Source organism: Chelonoidis abingdonii, chromosome 6, assembly GCF_003597395.2.
Source record: "Chelonoidis abingdonii isolate Lonesome George chromosome 6, CheloAbing_2.0, whole genome shotgun sequence".
Lineage (NCBI taxonomy): Eukaryota > Metazoa > Chordata > Testudines > Testudinidae > Chelonoidis > Chelonoidis abingdonii.
In genome coordinates, this window is record NC_133774.1 from 38,308,543 (window position 1) to 38,327,644 (window position 19,102).

General features: G+C 42.1%; 1 protein-coding gene across 2 annotated transcripts; it reads right to left on the minus strand.

Annotated features, from left to right (window-relative positions):
• Positions 1-11,155: 11,155 nt before the first annotated feature.
• PLK2 (polo like kinase 2) lies at positions 11,156-18,098 on the minus strand. 2 transcript variants are annotated; one of them, XM_032797031.2, is made up of 14 exons: positions 17,839-18,098; positions 17,076-17,183; positions 16,816-16,932; positions 16,503-16,632; positions 16,159-16,246; positions 15,412-15,507; positions 14,962-15,160; positions 14,720-14,867; positions 13,816-13,913; positions 13,016-13,139; positions 12,499-12,739; positions 12,256-12,385; positions 12,048-12,158; positions 11,156-11,914 (listed from the first exon to the last, which is right to left on the minus strand). In XM_032797031.2, exons 1-14 carry the CDS (start codon positions 18,061-18,063, stop codon positions 11,723-11,725), a joined length of 2,007 nt encoding a protein of 668 aa, XP_032652922.1. In that variant the 5' UTR covers positions 18,064-18,098; the 3' UTR covers positions 11,156-11,722. The 2 variants fall into 2 exon arrangements, with proteins under 2 accessions (XP_032652922.1, XP_074923067.1); XM_075066966.1 differs by having other exon boundaries at positions 11,640-11,914; positions 13,816-13,909; positions 14,716-14,867; positions 17,839-18,090.
• Between the last annotated feature and the right edge of the window lie 1,004 nt (positions 18,099-19,102).

Here is a 19,102-nt window from a genome sequence, read left to right on the forward strand (position 1 = left end):
AGGATTTGAGGCAAGGCCACAGCTGAACCTCATGCTGATTTACTGCTCTTGTCAGGAATGCTGTTTCTCAGTGTGAGGGGAGAGCAATTTCACATTTCCACCCACTTACCTGCAGTCTGCCTAACCCTAATAGTATCCATATATTCATTCATTTGAAAAGGGATTTTTTTGTTTGTCAGACTTCAATATGTTAAATTTACAATAGTCTGAAAACATTAAAAGTATTCATAGTCACGCTAAATAGTGCACACTTGGTTAGCTCATGTGACTAGTTATCTGTATGTTCAGTTGCAGGGATATTGCATGAGAAGGTAGAGTCAACAAGCAAGTGATAAAACTAAAAGACAAGGAAGAATCAGATTTTTTTTTACTAGCCACGCCCAATTTTCTTTGGAAAAGCATATGGCACTGTAATGACAATGTAATTCTTCAGCTATGTGATCCGATCTGAAAATAGAAACTATGGGTAAAAGAAATAACCCATTAAAAAACACCTTTGTCCATTTGCTGTGGTTTGATTACAAAATATATTTGTGAATTACATTGCTATCAGATTTAGAAGAAAAGAAGAAATAACATGAAAAGCAAAAAAAAAAATTACAAAAATCAGAAAATAAAACATTTAAATCAGTTTGACAAGTAGTGGAGACTGTGGTCCCTAAAAACTGAGGCTTACAAAATCAGGAGCCACTTCTAATATGTAGGTCATAACTGATAAAGCAACAACATAAACTTCCTGCAACTTCCTTCAAAGTGTATCAAGCCAGACCTGACCTGCAGGGATAACAATTAGGAGTTAAGAGGGTACTTCCGTCTCCAAGCCTCTTGTTTAGTCTTTCCACTGAAACTTTCAGCAAGGATGCTAATTAGTGCAAATAGCTTTTAATTAGCAATGAAAATTTTTGTAATGTGGATAGCTGCTCACTATAAACTGGAATGAGCCAGCAACTCATTTCACATGGCCCATAGAACAGCCATCAGGTGGTAATGACCTACAGTCACTAAAAGCCTATGCCAGAATGAAGCCTGTGAGTCAGAGATATTATAGTTTGTCCTGTATTACTAGTCCTAAAGCCCTCACTTCTTGTCTAACTGTATCACTGTGAATTCTGCATTTTATTTACTCAGTCATGAATGTTTTCTAAATAAGTGTCATACCCATTAGATATTTCCTTTGTAATGTACCTTCTAGGAAATATTTTTCCATCTCATAAATGTGCTTCCCTCAGCTTTGATATATTCTGTGGTCTCCCCTATCCAAAAAACAATCCTCCTTTAACCCCATCTGGGCTCTCTCAATACCTGTTTCATCTCCCTTCCCCACTTCACTTTCAAGTTCCTTGAGCATGTTGTCTGGTCTTCACTGCTGACTCTCCCCTGCACCTTCTTGCTTTTCCCCCTCTTGGCTCCAGTGACAATAAACACATAAAGGCCACTAATGGCCATTTTCTGGCCAAGTTCAAGGGCTCTTCTCTATCCATGTCCTTTTTGACCCGTCCACCACATTTGACACTAGACAGACAAGATGGGTGAGGTAATATTTTTTATTGGACCAACTTCTGTTGGTGAGAAAGACAAGCTTTTCACCTTGCCAACAGAAGTTAGTTCAATAAATATATTACCTCACCCATTTCCTCTCTGTGATATCCTGGGACCAACACAGCTACAACTACACTGCATGCAACATTTGACACTGTCCATTATACCATCCGTCTCAATTGTCTCTGCTCTGGGAGTTTGTAACTCCATGATTAACTCATTCTCTGCGTAAAGTATACTACACTTTTTCTGCATGGTATGTTAATATTATAAAATAAGAGCATTTACATTAGCCCGAGCTTGTCCGAACTGCCACATATTTCTTGTAGTAGAGGGCCTAGGCTTTAATTGTTTTGATATACCACTAGTCATTTACTGGGGATGCCATAAGATTATAGCATAACTCAGATGGAATGCAAAAGCAAACAGCTGACTTTGAAGTTGATATGAAAGCCGTTCTGGTCTACAGGAAGAAGGCAGTTTGCTTTTATGGCATAGCCTTACTTCCTTTCTTCTGATCTCTTCAACTCCCCTCCCCCTCTACACATACTGTCAAATCCCACTTTTCACCACATTCCCATAGTAAAAAGACTAATACTCATCAAATTAGGCCAGAAAAGCTTACACCTGTGCCTGTCTGAAGTACTTTTTGCTGCCATTACAATTGTAGCAAATGTCGTGTTAACTGCAATTAAAGGAGATTACAAAAGGGAAACATATAATCATGTCCTGTTTTGCTTCTTTGTGATGTGCCAGGATTGAGAAGGGCTGGGGCGGGGGGCGGCGGTTAAAGGGTTTGGTTTTTTTTCTAATTCTTTTATCATAGAAATAACAGAAACGTCAAGTCTCATCATCTCTGTTTCTGCTGTTTCCCTGGAGAAGCAGGTTTTTCAGCCCTCAGTTGAAAGGGTACTGGGAGTTTGAATCTGTCACAAAAAAACAGCTTTTCTTCCAAGTCTTTGTCTGGAAGTTGAGCTATGTAGGTGATAACAAATATAAAAACAAAAACCAGAGTTTTAAACAGTCTGACTCAAATCCCTTCCTCTCAGTTTCCAGGAACGTCATAATCGCATTAACCTTCCAGCACTCCTGGAAAAACAGGGAGTGCAAGACCTGCCATTTCCATCACTTAAAACAACAACAACAAAAACCTTTTTGCACTCCTTTAGAGATAATAAATTAGCAAAAAAAACAGGTATTATTTATTTCCCTATCACAGATCAATGGCTACAATACTGTGCAAGTGTTCGTAAAACCAGGCTGATTTTGTGTTTCCGCTAGCCATAGACAGGTGGTTGGTATGACTTGGTCATCTTTATTTGCCAGACACATGCTATTGGGGCTACAATTATGGTCACCTGAAGTCCACATGTATGGAATTTTCATGTATGCTATAGATTTAGTGTCTATCAGTCCACTTTTTAAATTCCCAGTGTTTTGTACATATTGATTTGCTTCTAACCATCTTGGCTACAAAGCTATTGTTTCAAATGAGAACTAATGTAGTGCTGTCTTCCTGAGTCTGTAGACAGTTTAAAGCAAGGGTAGGCAACCTATGGCACGGGTGCTGAAGGCGGCTTGTGAGCTGATTTTCAGTGGCACTTACACTGCCCAGGTCCTGGCCACCAGTCTGAGGGGCTCTGCGTTTTAATTTAATTTTAAATGAAGCTTCTTAAACATTTTAAAGCCTTATTTACTTTACATACAGCAATTGTTTAGTTATATATTATAGACTTATAAAAAGAGACCTTCTAAAAATGTTAAAATGTATCACTGTCACGCGAAACCTTAAATTAGAGTGAATAAATGAAGACTGCACACCACTTCTGAAAGGTTGCTGACCCCTGGTTTAAAAGAATAACTTTAAGAGCTGTGAACTGGTCTCACTCATCTCAGTGAGATGTTAACAACGTTGACATTAACGCTTATTAAATTTTAGAGTTAATTGTAAATTATGATAATTATAGCAGAAACTACAATCGGGGTTCATTGAAAAAAGTCTACAGAAGAAAGGCTGCAAGTTTTAAAGATCTTTTACTTCTCAATGCAATATTCTAAAAGGAAAGAAAACAGAAAAATCAGGGCAGAAGAGAGATGTCAGATCTCCACAGATGGAAAGAGAAATATTTGAATATAGCTAGACCTATATACAAGGAAGTCTTGACACACAAAATATCTCATGGAGTTGAGCTTATCTTTTTAAGATGAGATTGGTTGAAATAAAAAGACTTCAGAACAAAGCTATCCATTCAATAGGCAAATGAGGGCCAAATTCTATTGTCAGTTTTCACTGGGATTAATTAATCCAGAGTAAATCTAATGACTTTCATGGAGTTATTCTAGATTTACACCACTGCAGATAACTAAAAGCTAAATTTGTCCCTTACTGTTCCATATGTGACTTAGGGGAATTTGAAAAAAAACAAAACATCCAGCAAGTTATTCAAAAATATAAAAATATGTCAAAAATCCCAAGATTTTCAGTTCTCTGTCTTCTTAATTCTGTCTGACAGATACCTTGATTGCATAGCCAACAGATTAATATTTTGACTTCCTTAAAGAAGACATTCCACAAGGCTGCAGAATTATAATAACCAGAGAGTGAATTGGCACAAAGATTCATAGATTCATAGACTCTAGGACTGGAAGGGACCTTGAGAGGTCATCGAGTCCAGTCCCCTGCCCTCATGGCAGGACCAATTACTGTCTAGACCATCCTTGATAGACATTTATCTAACCTACTCTTAAATATCTCCAGAGATGGAGATTCCACAACCTCCCTAGGCAATTTATTTCCAGTCTTTAACTACCCTGACAGTTAGGAACTTTATCCTAATGTCCAACCTAAATCTCCTTGCTGCAGTTTAAGCCATCTCGTCTTTTCTATCCTTAGAGGCTAAGGTGAAAGGTTTCTCCCTCTTCCTTGTGAACCCTTTTAGATACCTGAAAACTTGCTATCATGTCCCCTCTCAGTCTTCTCTTTTCAAACTAAACAACCCAATCTTTCAGCCTTCCTTCATAGGTCATGTTCTCAAGACCTTTAACTCATTCTTGTTCTCTTCTCTGGATCCTCTCAATTCTCCACATCTTTCTTGAAATGCGGTGCCCAGAACTGGACACAATACTCCAGTGAGGCCTAACCAGCAGTCAATGAGTAAGAATGACTTCTCGTGTCTGTTTACAACACACCTGTAATTCATCCCAGAATCACGTTTGCTTTTTTTGCAACAGTATCACACTGTTGACTCATATTTAGCTTGTGGTCCACTTATGACCCTAAATCTCTTTCTGCCATACTCCTTCTTGACAGTCTCTTCCATTTCTATGTGAAATTGATTGTTCCTTCCTAAGTGGAGCACTTTGCATTTGTCTTTATTGAACTTCATCCAGTTTACCTCAACCATTTTCTCCATTTGTCCAGATCATTTTGAATTTTGACCCTGTCCTCAAGCCAGTCGCAATCCCTCCCAGTTTGTATCGTCCGCAAACTTTATAAGCGTACTTTCTATGCCAACATCTAAGTCGTTGATGAAGATATTGAACAGAGCCAGTCCCAAAACAGACCCCTGCAGAACCCACTTGTTATACCTTTCCAGCAGGATTGGGAGCCATTAATAACCACTCTCTGACTACAGTTATCCAGCCGGTTATGCACCCACCTTATGGTAGCCCCATCTAAATTGTATTGCCTATGTTTATCGATAAGGATATCATGCGAGATCGTATCAAATGCCTTACTAAGTCTAGGTTATACCACATCCATGCTTCTCCCTATCCACAAGGCTCATTATCCTATCAAAGAAAGCTATCAGATTGGTTTGACATTGATTTGTTCTTTACAAATCCATGGCTGGCTATTCCCTATCGCCTTACCACCTTCCAAGTGTTTGCAGATGATTTCTTAATTATTTGCTCCATTACTCTTCCTGGCACAGGAAGTTAAATAACTGGTCTGTAGTTTCCTGGGTTGTTTTATTTCCCTTTTTATAGATGGGCACTATATTTGCCCTTTTCCAGTCTTCTTGGAATCTCTCCCGTCTCCCATGACTTTCCAAAGATAATAGCTAGAGGCTCAGATACCTCCTCTACTAAACTCATTGTATTTCTAGGATGCATTTCATCAGGCCCTGGTGACTTGCAGGCACCTAACTTTTCTTAAGTGATTTTTAACTTGCTCTTTTTTTATTTTATCTTCTAAACTACCCCTTCCCATAAGCATTCACTATGTTAGACATTCTTCAGACTTCTCAGTGAAGAATCAAAACAAAGAATCATTAAGCATCTCTGCCATTTCCAAGTTCCTGTTACTGTTTCTTCCTCCTCACTGGAGCAGTGCGCCTACCCTGTCCTTGGTCTTCCTCTTGCTTCTAATGTTATGATAAAAGTCTTCTTGTTTCCTTTATTCCCATAGCTAGTTTGAGCTCATTTTTGCCTTTGCCTTTCTAATCTTGCCACTTCATTCCCAATGTATTTGCCTATATTCATCTTTGTAATCTGAGCTATGTTTCCATTTTTTATATGACTCCTTTTTTTTGTAGGTCATGCAAGATCTCCTGTTAAGCCACAGGTGGTCTTTTTGCACATTTTCTATCTTTCCTACCCATTTGGATTGTTTGCTTTCGGACCTTAATAGTGTCCCTTTGAAGAAACTGCCAACTCTCCTCAGTTCTTTTTCCCCTCAGTCTTGATTCCCATGGGACCTTACCTATCAGCTCTCTGAGCTTACCAAAATTGCCTTCCTGAAATCCATTGTCTCTATTTTGCTGTACTCCTTCTACCCTTCCTTAGAATTGCAAACTCTATGATTTCATGATCACTTTCACTCAAGCTTCCTCTACTTTCAAATCTCAACGAGTTTCCTCCCTAATTGTTAAAATCAAGTCTAGAACAGCTTACCCCCAGTAGTTTTTTCAACCTTCTGAAATAAAAAGTTGTCTGCAATGCAGTCCAGGAACTTATGGATATGTCTGTGCCCCGTGGTGTTATTTTCCCAACATTATATCCGGATAGTTGAAGTCCCCATCACACCAAATCTTGGGTGGATGATTTTGTTAGTTGTTTTAAAAAAAAGCCTCATCCACCTCTTCCACCTGGTTAGGTGGCCTGTAGTAGACTCCTAGCACGACATCACCCTTGTTTTTCACCCCTTTTATCCTAACCCAGAGACTCTCAAACACTTCTGTCTCCTATGTCCATCTCCGCCTCAGTCCAAGTGTGTACATTTTTATATATAAGGCAACACCTCCTCCCTTTCTCCCCTGTCTATCCTTCCTGAGCAAACTATACCCATCCACACCACATTTCAATCATGTGTATTATCCCACCAAGTTTCAGTGATGCCAACAATGTCATAGTTGTATTTATTTATTACACTTCCAGTTCTTCCTACTTATTTCCATACTTCTCGCATTTGTATATAGGCATCTAAGATACTTGTTTGATCTTGCCTCCCAGTTTTGCCTTGCCCTCCTTTCTCTCTACATTATAGCCCACGATCCCTCTTGTTCAGACCCATCTCCCAGGTCTTCATGTCCCCACTTACCTATGGGCTTTACTCACCTGTCCCGTCGAACCTAGTTTAAAGTCTCCTCACTTAGGTTAGCCAGCCTGTGTGCAAATAGGGTCTTTCCCTCCTCGAAGGTGGAAACGCCATCTCTGCCTAGCAGTCCTTCCTCAAATAGCATCCCGTGGTCGAGGAAGCCAAAGCCCTCCTGGCGACACCATCTTCGCAGCCAGGCATTCACCTCCTGGCTGCGAAGATGGTGTCACCAGGAGGGCTTTAGCCTCAAGATGATAATGTGTCAGTTGAAGTTGGCTTCAAGAGATGGTTGACAATAAGACAACAATTCAATTCGGCCTCTTCTACGCTAGCAAACTTCATAGCTGTAACTAATGCACCTCCATCAGTGCTAGCAAGTGTGGAAGCTGTAGTGCAGAGAGGGCTCACGTGTTTTTGCTACACCATCTAATCCCCTAAAGAAATATAAATGGCTACCTCACAACAAAAAGTGGAGCACCCACAAAATAAAGGAGAGATCCACTAACTATGAGGGACAAAGAATATAAAAAGAGGAATGGAAGTGAATTCATGGGGTCAAAATAAAGGATACTAGAACAGGACACTAAGCTGAGAACCTGTGATTGGCACACATTGCTCCACAATGGAATCCAAAGAATCAGTGAATACCTCCCAGCGGAACTCTGCCTAGCTCCATCAACGACCACGTGAAGAGAAATAAGCCCCACAGCCTATCCCCATCCTCAATCCAACATCTGCCTTTTAGATTGGTAAATGGGCATCCTGGCCACTGCCAGCAGATGATTGACAAGGAGGTCCTGAAACTTCATAGGGCCACAGATAGGAAATGCATAAATAAAAAGGCGGAAGGAAAAATGCAAGCAGAACCTCAACAAGAAGTTCTGGAGGAGATGGAAAAGGAATTACAATGTGGTGCACTGCAAATACACATGCAGCAGGTTTTCCTTCTGGCCACAGAAAGGACAGATGTCAGGGGACTCCGAAAAGGCTGATCCCTGAGGAACACTCACCCTCCACAAGTGGTAAAAGTCTGGCCACTTTGTCTCAGGACAGGACACAAGGGCAAGGAAGTGGAGATGTAGAGTGTGAGTGTCCCAGGGTCTATCCAGCCCCGCCAGCCATAGACCAGGAAGCCTCCAATTCTAGTGATACCAGCCAGCACCAAACTCTCATACACCAATGAGTCCACGAAGACCTGAGTAGGGAAATGGGGATTATTCAGCATGGGCTCAAGGAGAAGGTCTTCACCCCTCTCCTGGTAACTATCCTGGACCTGGTCCCAGAGACAAGCTTCCAAGTCCTGAGGAGGTCTTAGTAAAACATGGGTAGCTTGGAAAGGTTTCAGGTGACTGTAAAGGAGCTGGCAGTTATATTGGAGTCCTCAGAGGCAGCAGAGAAATGTGTGCAAAGTGCAAGAAGGACTGTCCTATTTATTCCCAGAACAGATAATGGGAGCACAAACTTCCCTACATGGGTACACCAAGTTGCCTTAACACTGAGTTGCAGGAAATGGATCTAGGCAGGGTGAGGGACAACCACCATCATGCTGATAGAGAGCAGTGAAGTATACATTATGATGTATATATCTGTCCATTTGGAACTAGGCTAAATTCATCAAATAATTTCACATAGGTCACTGAACTATCATCAGCTGGGAATAGCTTTCTATAATTACTGACCTAGGACAGATTTGAGCCAATGACAGAGTGAAGGCTTTGCATCCCATTAGTCATCCTCTACACCTCCTAGTCCTCCTTCCCCAAATTCAGGTTTTTTTAAATAATTAGAAAAGAGAACTAGACTTAACTCAAAACATAAAACAGTTAATACTAAATCAAGATGCCACCCTTGCCTGCTTCCATTCAGATTTATTTTCATGACACAGACACTGTAAAATGTCTGACTTCTCTCTGCTGTGAAAACAGGGACTAAGACAATTTCTAAACTTAGCCTAACCCTAACTTGTAAAGCCTTGATATACCCAAATCCCTCAAATCAATTTTGTTTTCTCATTGAAACAAAATTGCAAGGATAAATCCCAGAGGCTAAAACTTTATATTCTATTAAACTAAATTCCAAACATTGATGAACCATGATATTAGATTCTAGTACCACATATTTAAATAGAGTTTTACTTAATTGGAATGTATTGGTATAATTTAATTGTGGCAATTCAATCAGAGATGTTTGTCACTACTGAAGTTAATAAGGCATAAAAAGTGTGAAGCCAGGAAGTTATGGTCTACAAATACCTAGCACAGCTCGTGGCCATACTTGTATTTGATTGCATAGCTATTCATTTAACTCAGCATTCATAGTTAGCTATAGGTATCGTCAATGTGTACATGTTGAGTATACATGAAACAGATAAGATCTTCTCTTTAAGGAAGGACAAAGTAGAAAAATGGTACTCCAGTCTCATTTTATTCTGTGCTGTAGACGCCATTAATGCAGTAGTCACCATCTGCATTTTCCACTTCTAAATATTCTGGGTCAATTTAGGGTCCTTGTTAATCAGACATCATTGCACTGCTTGCATGGCCTTGCAAGTGCTGGTTTGTTTTTTTTAAGTAAATCTTTCTTTTTGGAAAACCAGGAGTTACAAGTTGCTGCATGTACAACTGGAGGGGCAAAAAAAAAAAAAAAAAAAAAAAAAAGTCAGAGTTGGGAGTAAAGTCAGTCATCAACAGCTCCCTTCTAGGGGAGCATGAAGGTCCAAATTATCTTAAGAATCTAGTTTAATGCCCATCGAAGTAGCTGGAGTAACATCTGTCAGCATAACAGCTCAATCTGGTCTTCCTGTCTAGACATTGAGACTAAATAAATATCAGTCCATGCACAATATGCAGGAAGAGCAAAAAATGCATCAGAAGCTTCAGATGAGGTTTTATACAACGGCTAGATGATAATGCAAGTCCCTGGAGACCTAAAGTAAAGTCTAATCCCACCCCTATTCACTAATTTTAAGTGCACTTATTTGTTCTGTCTGCATTTTGTTTTAAAAGACTTTCCACTTCCTGTAGTCAATTGGATTGGTTGACACAGAGAACAGAAGTGTTCTTACAATTATCTTTCCATATAGATATCACTGTTACATGGGGATTATTTTGAGTAAGGACTGGATTACTGTTTGCTTTATAAACCATTGTGTACAGTTTTCTATGGCAAGAGTTTTCCCCCAGCCATTTTGGATCACTTAGAGGTTCTGTACATTTAACCAAGATAATAAGAAGTCAGTACTACATATCCAGGGACACTTAAGACACCAAATTCCAATATTGCACATTTGACATGTATAAAATTTGTTTTGGTTAAAAAATGTTAAATTAGCTGCATTGTTAATCTCGACAAGTTCAGCCAGAAATTAGGTACGAAATTTATGCTAGAGTAGCTTCTTCCTCCCTACATCTTTGTAGAGACACTTAAATCAGGTTTTATTTTAACTAGTCAGAAAATAGCCATTCAAGCATGATGGAAGAGAAACATGCCTAGTCATGTCTGAAAAGCTAAGTGATACAAACAGACCAGAGATTCTAGTGTTTGAGTTTTCATGGAGTAACTCAATCCTCCCTCCCCCAATACCAAGAGTTTTCATCCATTGTGAAAGATGGGACTTCTACACACAATGAACTCTGACTTTAACAGCAACGTACAATTCTATTTGTTCTAATTAATGACAAGAATTTATTTAAATTCCTGGCATGATGCCTCTTGAAGGCCTATGTCACTCTTGTTTTTAGTTATACTACTAGTGTAGAAATAGAGCTAAGATCTGCACAATTTTGCAACTCCCAACAACTTCCAATTGTATCAGACTTCTCTTGAAGAGTAGCAGAAAAATTTACGTTTTGACAGAATATTGAAGCATATGATCATTTTCTCTATTTGGATGAACAGCTTGCCCATTTCATGCTCAGTGTTATGGGTTTGTAGTTAAGTTTTTGAGCCAATTAAGGCTCGAGTGAGTGTATCATTTTTCAGAGATAGTTTAAGGAAAGCAATCCAACAAGCTTGTTTTATTGATGCAGAACAGAGGATCTTAAATTGCATATTAAAGAAATGGGTGGAGAGTGTTCAGTTTTTCCATTCTCTTTATTGCCAACAAATGTATATTTAAAATACCAAGGTCCAAAAAAAGGTTGTGTAATAAATACTTGACTTTGGGCTGTAATAAATAAAAAAGTATTAACAAGGAATGCACTTTGCCAGCCACAAGTGGCTAGTTCTTGAAAAATAAGGAAGAAGTTATGGCCATAGTTCACAGTTTTAAGCAGCCAAAACCTGCTCATTACAGCTATTCCACAACATGGAGCTCTCCCCTTCCCTCCCTTTCCAGATGCATATTCACAGTTTTAAGTCTTCCATTAGAACTGCTCCCTACAGAACTAGAAGTCACTCTGCTGAACTTCAGTCAAGCCTTTAAACATGTGCGAAACAAGAAAGCTATATTCCAAAGAGCTCCTTGTCACACTGTTTCATCGGTCCAACAAAATAGGATTAGGTCTGTCTGGTCCCAGCCCAGCACACTACGAGTATAGTTTTCGTACCACCACTCATCCATCATCAACATACTAGTCGCTCCACTGCCTCCACTGTAGATTTCACAGTGAAAAGAATCCTTTTGGTTTAAGAAGAGTCCGTCTTTTAGTTACATCTTTGCAGCAACATGTTCAGTGCATATTCCATTCTGTGTTTTAGTTCCAATGAACATCCAGAAATCAGAAGTGTTGTCAGTCGAAATGTTGTTGATATCCTATCTTCATTGATGTAGGTAAGGAGATACTCCTCACTTTGATTGCAAATGATTATTTTTGTGTGATCATGATAAAAGTTCACCTGCAAAAAAGATAATTGTTATATATTTTCTCCTGTCAACCTTCAGATGCACGACTCTAAAGGAAAGTCACAAGTTCATCTGCGCAAGAGTATCAGGCACACATTCACTTAACACCATCCTAGAAGTATTTACCTGAAGTGTGCCATCATTGAAGAGCATCATTAACGCTTTGTCAGATTTTAGCCACTGTAAGAGGTAAATCCTGGGTCTGCGAACATCAGTTACACTGGGCAGATCCCCTCCCTAGGGGGAAAAAAAGAGCACAAAGCCACCATGTCAGCTTATGTTTACTGCAAGTTCATTGCCTTCAGTGGCCTTTCAGAATCTGAGTTGTACTTACATCCATGAGGTTCTCCTCCATGTAGTGAGAGAAGTATTTTAAAACAGTTACTTGGCTGATGAATTGTTCAGGAGCATCTGTAGCTGGAAAGACCGAGCACTGGCCTAACTCAGCATAGTAGTGGACTGTTCTGCAGGACAAGGGAAAAAATAAACCCAACAATTACAGGTATGTTCAAGCATAAAATTTAAGGCAGACTCAACTTAGTGAATTGTCAATTTCTAATCATTTGGAGGCATTTACTTTTTGTCTGGTAGGAGGCTCATGTGTGCTCCATTGTTGAAAAGAACACCCACAGTGTGGTCTGACAGCTGGTAACCAAAGCCGTATTTGTTCGAGTAGTCAACCCATTTTGTAACCCACTGGAAAGATGCTGTCAGCTGTTCTTTGGGAATACTATCTGCGTCTGGCATGTTCTCAAGACATCCTCGCAGCACTCTTGCAACTGTATCAGCAACACTTCCCATGGTACTGTCTTCCAAACCTGAAAAAGAAGAGCAGAACTTTACATTATGCAGAAAATTCAGGATTTGGAAACACCCACCATCTACACCTTAGTCTAAATAAATCCAGCTTTGTCAGCCTCTTAAGGTTTAATTTTCAGAATGGAGAATTGCAACCAACGTCTAGTTTCAGGAATGAGAAAAAAAATGTATTCTAAGGCTGAAATACTCTTTTGTTTTATACTTGTTTTTATAGTTTTGCATGTTATGATTTAATAGGAAAACCCCATCCTGAACTCCAGTAATGTTGGACTTACATTCACTGCTACTGCTGCAGCTTCCTAGAGTTCCTCTAACTATCATTCGAATGGCGTCCCCAATCTGTTTGGTCTCTGCTAGAGTTCCAGGTTTGGCTGCTGTAATGTTAGGAGGCTGGGTCTCCTACAAGAAGAAATCATATTTAAGAATCAATAAGGCAAGTCAAGGTTCACACAGACAGCTTTTGGATAGCTCTCATATTAAAGACTGATCCTGGCAATGCCAATTAACAGCTAAATAATTTTAGAAGATCTGGTGTCTGCTTCCTAACAAGTATGAAGGAACATTATCAGAACAACAACATGTAGTTTATTTATGCTGTTTATGTCTTGCATTTCACAATACCTGGACAATGTAGCAAAACTGGTTACTCTACTTCTCATGAACCCACAAAATGCTGCAGCATTTGGGTTGCACATACTGCATGTGAACATTAAAATCCTAATAATTTCATTGACATTCTATGAAGACTTACATTTTTATAATAATTAAGTCCGTATAATTGGAGTATTGGGAGAAATGCCTGGCAGCTTCCCTTTAAAATTTGTGCAGAATGGTGCACAGATAAAGCTAGATCCTAGTAGGATAGAGTAATAAATTCTGAAGACAGAGTCTATACAAATACTAAAGGCTACTACATACCAGAGTGGCAAAACATGCCTAAGCCCTCTTACAACAGTCACGACCATATAACTGCTAATCATTTAAGCGTGGTTAGGAACTATAAATCTCAGTTATGAATTCATGCCAAGGATCAGTTATTACTACTCCATCCCATTGTAGTTCAGTTTGGCTGTACCTCATCCATTCTGTGTCTGTCAGGCTGTTGGGTAATCGATGTCTTTTTCAAATCATGTCTAAGTTTGTAGATTTCCTCATCCTCTTTAGCTAGTCTATCTAGAATTTAAAAAACCAAATATTAATCATATCTAAATATGTTTTTACAATACCAAATACCATACAATACAACAACAACATTAGCTACAAACAAAGGATGGAATGTGTAAACAACTTAATTCACTCTCTTCTTGCAATGCATTCTCTCCCATCTGCGGCATACTCCTGGCAATCATTACATAGAATGGCATTTCTACCTTGAGACTAACGGCTTGGCTACATTAGCACTTTACAGCGCTGCAACTTTCGCGCTCAGGGGTGTGAAAAAACACCCCCGAGCGCTGCAAGATGCAGGGCTGTAACGTGTCAGTGTAATCAGGGCGGCAGCGCGGCCCCCAGCGCTGCACTCTACACCCGTAAGGGATGTGGTTTACAAGCAGCACTGGGAGAGCTCTCTCCCAGCGCTGCGGCTCTGACTACACTCACACTTCAAAGCGCTGCCGTGGCAGTGCTCCCGCAGCGCTGCCGGGGCAGCGCTTTGAAATTTCTAATGTAGCCAAGCCCTTAGTGTAGTTCAACAGAAACAGTAGGTTATGACCCAACAAAAAGCTTGCTGGTCTACTATAAGAAACATTCCCTACGTAAATTGGGGATGTAGACTATGGGCTACATCTGCCTAAACCTAGTAGCATCCAGATCAATATGAATATGACAAGGACAAGACAGTTCAGTGACGTAAATTAACAGTTTACAGTATTATACTTGGGTAAATGCAAATGCTGTTTTTACATCTTGCAGATGTATCACTAGATGACATTGTAAGTGTAAGCAAGCTACATACACATGTATAATTCGAATATACTTACTATGTGTATCAAAGTATCTTGCTTTTTCTTTTTTACCACCAAACAGAGCAGCAGCTGCCTTTTTGAAGAAATTCTTAGCTGGACTTGACAAGTGGAAGTCAGGAACAGTGTGACAACAGCTAGAAGAGAGTCGATCTGGTGTAAAGCCCTGTGGAAATGAAATGTAGAAGCCAATACTTAGAAGACTGATGGGCACTTAGAATAATGCAACATTCTGGACCAGAAAACCACACAGTACAAACCTGTAAGAAAAAGTCATGTCGAATTATATCATCTAAACTGGGCCGGTCCTCGGGATTTTTTGACAACATACTAGCTATTAAGTGCTTTGCAGGTGCCAACAGAGATGATGGTAGAGTGTATCTTGCTTCCCTTATGCATCTGTAGGTTTCTTTAAGGTTTGTAGTCTCAAATGGTGGTCTTCCTAACAGCATTGTGTACCTGTTTAAGAGGAATAAAAGAGGCTCTCAGTACTTGAGTAAATGCAAAAACACTTCAAATTAGTTTTGTTTTTTTTTAAAGTCCTTTTAAATTAGCGGCCCATTTCTTAGCAAGAAGGTTGCTTTGATAATTTATGTTTTATATTCGTAGGTTAGGCAGACTTCAGGCATTGTGTTCACCCAGTCATTGCCTCTCCTTTGAACCTTAAGTATATTAACAAGACAGCTTTGAGTCTTTGAAGTGATACTTACATTACACAACCTAAGGCCCATATGTCAGATTCACATCCATGTCCTTGTTTGTTGAGGACTTCTGGAGAGAGGTAATTTGGTGTGCCACAGATTGTTCTGCAAATCAAAGCGATCAAAACTCAGTATGAGATCAGGACTCGGTATATCAGGGGTTATCAAACTGGGGGTTGGGACCCAAGGGGGTGGTGACAAGGTTATTACATGGGGGTCGTGAGCTGTCAGCCTCCACTCCAAACCCCACTTTCCCTCCAGCATTTATAATAGTGTTAAAAATATAAAAACGTGTTTTTAATTTATAGGGGGGGGTGCACTCAGAGGCTTGCTATGTGAAAGGGGTCACCAGTACACAAGTTTGAGAACCACTGTGGTATATTAACCCAGAGAAGAAATGTAGGGGTGTTTCCATAGGGTAGTTTACCCCTTCCATTACATTTGGGCAGGAATTTAGAAGTTCTCAAAAAACAGTGTGAATTGTGTTTGCAGTGTTACCAACATTCCTATTTACAGTCTTCAATATACAGGAAAAGCCCTACTAGGTACATCATTGCAACATTGAGTCACACATCCTGCCTCTGGCATTGGCCAGTATCTAAGTGTCCAGAGCAACAAGCCACCCAGCACATACTGCAGTGCTTTTACAGGAGGGAAAGTTCAGAGCCCTGCAGCAGTTACTTGATCTTTGTATTTCTCTATTTTAAAGACCAGTTTGGATTAATGCTGTTCCTTAAACATTCTTGAGGCTCCTACCTCCTTCTGTGTTCCAGTGGTTCCAACCTTGCTGCCAAACCAAAGTCGCCTACTTTTAGTTCCATGGCCTCATTAATGAAGAAATTACCTAGACCCCAAAAAATAATAAGTGAATCCCTTCCTTGCAAGATAGGGATGCATTAGCCACTAGTGCTGAGTCACGCTAACAAAAGCCAGAAGATAGCCAAGCTTTTTTATGAATACTTAATGTCATTACTTAAGTGCTCCAGGTTTCCACTGTAGAAAAAGACTGAGGTGATTCTATCAATTGAGCCATCAGTCTGCTAAGTGCCCCATTGCTGGAAGCAGCGCTTTTCGCAATCAATGAGGGGAAAATGACTTACCTAGTTTAAGGTCTCTGTGCAAGATTTCCTGTTCATGAAGATATTTTAGCCCGGACACTATCTGCCTGAGGTAGTATCGCACTTCTGGTTCCGTCAATACCTTCCTTGCTTTCAAGATGTGAGCCATAGACTGGGGAAAAAACCACACACACAGAGGTGAATTAAAGTTCTCAAGTAGGTTTCACTTTTAAATAAAAAGCAGGAGAAATGACCCCTAAAGAAGCCATGAGAAACACCTTTCACATATTATATATTTACATTAGTTGCCGATCCCAGGTAAGTGAATACGGGATTTCTCCCAGTTGATACTCACCCTTCTACTGCAGTACTCCAGAAGAATGTAAATATTCTCTTTGTCCTCAAAGTAGCGGTAAAACTGTACAACATGCCTGTGATTAAGCATTCTGTGCAGCTCAATCTCTTTATCAATCTAAAGAGCAAGACACAAGAAAAGCTTCTTAGCCTTGCAGCCTTGGCTGAGGAGACTGCTAACGCCAGCAGACATTTCTAAAGAGGGAAGGGCCATGCAGCACACAAAGAGATTTTTTAAACAAGAGTCACTCATGCACACACCTTTTCCCTTTGATGAGGTTTAGCTACTCTGCTGTGAGGAATGATTTTTGCAGCATAGACTTTGTTCGTTGTCAAATCTGTCATCTCATAACATTTGGCAAATCCACCCTAGAGAGACAGACCCAAAAAAAGACAATTAAGGATGGTATGAAAGAGGTTCCTCATTTAATCAGTCATCTGCTGGGTCTAATTACTCAAGAAGCTTGCAAGAGTAGGGAGTCCGTGTAATTGCCTCTGCACTGGGCGTTTCGGTAGCATACAGACCCCCATCTCTCTGTGTGGAGGGAGGGAGGGCGGCTCCCAAATCAAAGCCATTTTATAGCCATGACATGAGAAAAAACAATTTTGGGGATGGAGGACAGGGAGATCCAGGGATAAGTGGTGGGGCAGAGGGGGCCAGTTTAACACAGCCACTTCAAACGCTCCCGTTTACACAGACAAGGAGATCCGAGCCAGTTTTAGCCATTCCCAGGGCATCACTTCCACCGCGCTATATCAAAGCGAGTCCGACAAGGCAGCCAGCCACCCAGGTGGGCCTGCGGCTGCCGGGGTGAATTCGCAGCATGCAGCAGGTGACCACGCGAACTGACATGCAGGGAAAGGGGTGGGGCAGGACACTCCTGCCCGGCTCCAGGGAGGCCCCGCTCCAGGGGGCTGCCGGTGCGGGGAGGGAGCCGAGAGATGCCTGGCTGGCTGGCTGCTCCCCGGGGCGAGCCGCTTTCCGGAGCCCGGGCGGCGGAGGCTGCAGGCGCCAGCCCTTTACCTTGCCGAGCACCTTGCCGCGGCAGTAGCGCTTGCCCGTGCCGGGGTCGGTGATAATCCGGGAGACCTCGGGGGTAGCCTGCGAGTGGTGATGCTGCGGCTGCTCCTCCAGCGGCTTCTTGCGCCGGGCTTCCCCGCCGCAGGCTCTGCCCAGCCCCGGCTCGCCCCCCTTGGGGCCGCCGGTGCTGCCGCCCGGCTGGTGAGCGATAGTCCGCAGTAACTCCATCGCCACCCCGACTCCCGCCCGGCCGCGCCGCTCGCCACTGCGCGGGGCGCCCCGCTGAACTCCCCCTTATACCGCAGGCGGTCGGCGGCCCCGCCCCGAACCCCGCTGCCGTCACAAAGCGCCGCCTTCGGGGCCGCCCGCCAGCCGCTGTCGCCGTGCGCACGAGCTGCTGGCCCGGGAGCGCCAGTTCAATGGCTAAATCCGCGCGGGTGTCACTAGCGGCTCCTAATCGCCGCCCCCCGCCCCGGAGCGCGAGCCTGAGAGCCCCGTCCCGCCCCGGCCCTGGACCCCCGCTTACTCCGGCACAGTTCCGTGGCGGTCAGGGCCCCGATTCCGCCTCGCCGTTCCCCAGGCACCAGCTGTCCAGCGATGGAAAACCCACAGCCAAGCCGCTGACGCGGGACCTGGAGCCGGCGGGTGCAGAGCTGGGAGGGGAAATCGGCCGTTTCTCGGGGGCACATCCCCTCCCCCCCGTAGGTTGCCGCATTTTCAAGTCCATCCCTTGCAGGGAAACTAGGCAGCAGTGGCACCACCAGTGTCCTTTGGGGGGGGCGCCTCTCCCTGCCCCCAGGGGCGCAGGGAAAGAAGATGCACCCACCGGGATAGATATGCCCTTGGGCTGGCCTTGTTTTTCCTGTCTAATGTCTGTTGGTCTGGATAGATCGTGTGGGCAACACCTAGGGTGAGGGCACATGCCCTGGCTGCACCCCAGCTTAACCAGAAGGAGCCATACCCATCACAGACACACACAGGCTGAGGTCCTTGGTCCTGCCACTCTCCCCTGCTAACAAGTAATTGAAATTCTCAGGGACAAGAGCCTGGTCACTTCCGCACTGCGTCCCCACCTCTTGAGGAATGAATGGTGGGGGCCCAGTAGTAAGGCTAGTGGAGCATGTGAAATACCTATAATAAAATGCAAGGCTACTCAAAAAGCAGATTTTTCTTTGAACGTGACAATGACTCCAGTTTTATGAACATGTCACTATGGTGCACGCTTTTTTAAAAACAATGTTAGGCACGTTCCTAAGCAAAAAAAAAA

Bases quoted from the DNA above. Each gene is read 5' to 3' on its own strand.
- PLK2 (XM_032797031.2), bottom strand. From the start codon at position 18,063: ATGGAGTTACTGCGGACTATCGCTCACCAGCCGGGCGGCAGCACCGGC. The intron at 13,914-14,719 runs GTAAGTATATTC...TTTAAATTCTAG, and splicing joins AAGATACTTTGATACACATA to ATAGACTAGCTAAAGAGGAT. The intron at 12,740-13,015 runs GTAAGTCCAACA...CTTCTTTTTCAG, and splicing joins CTGCAGCAGTAGCAGTGAAT to GTTTGGAAGACAGTACCATG.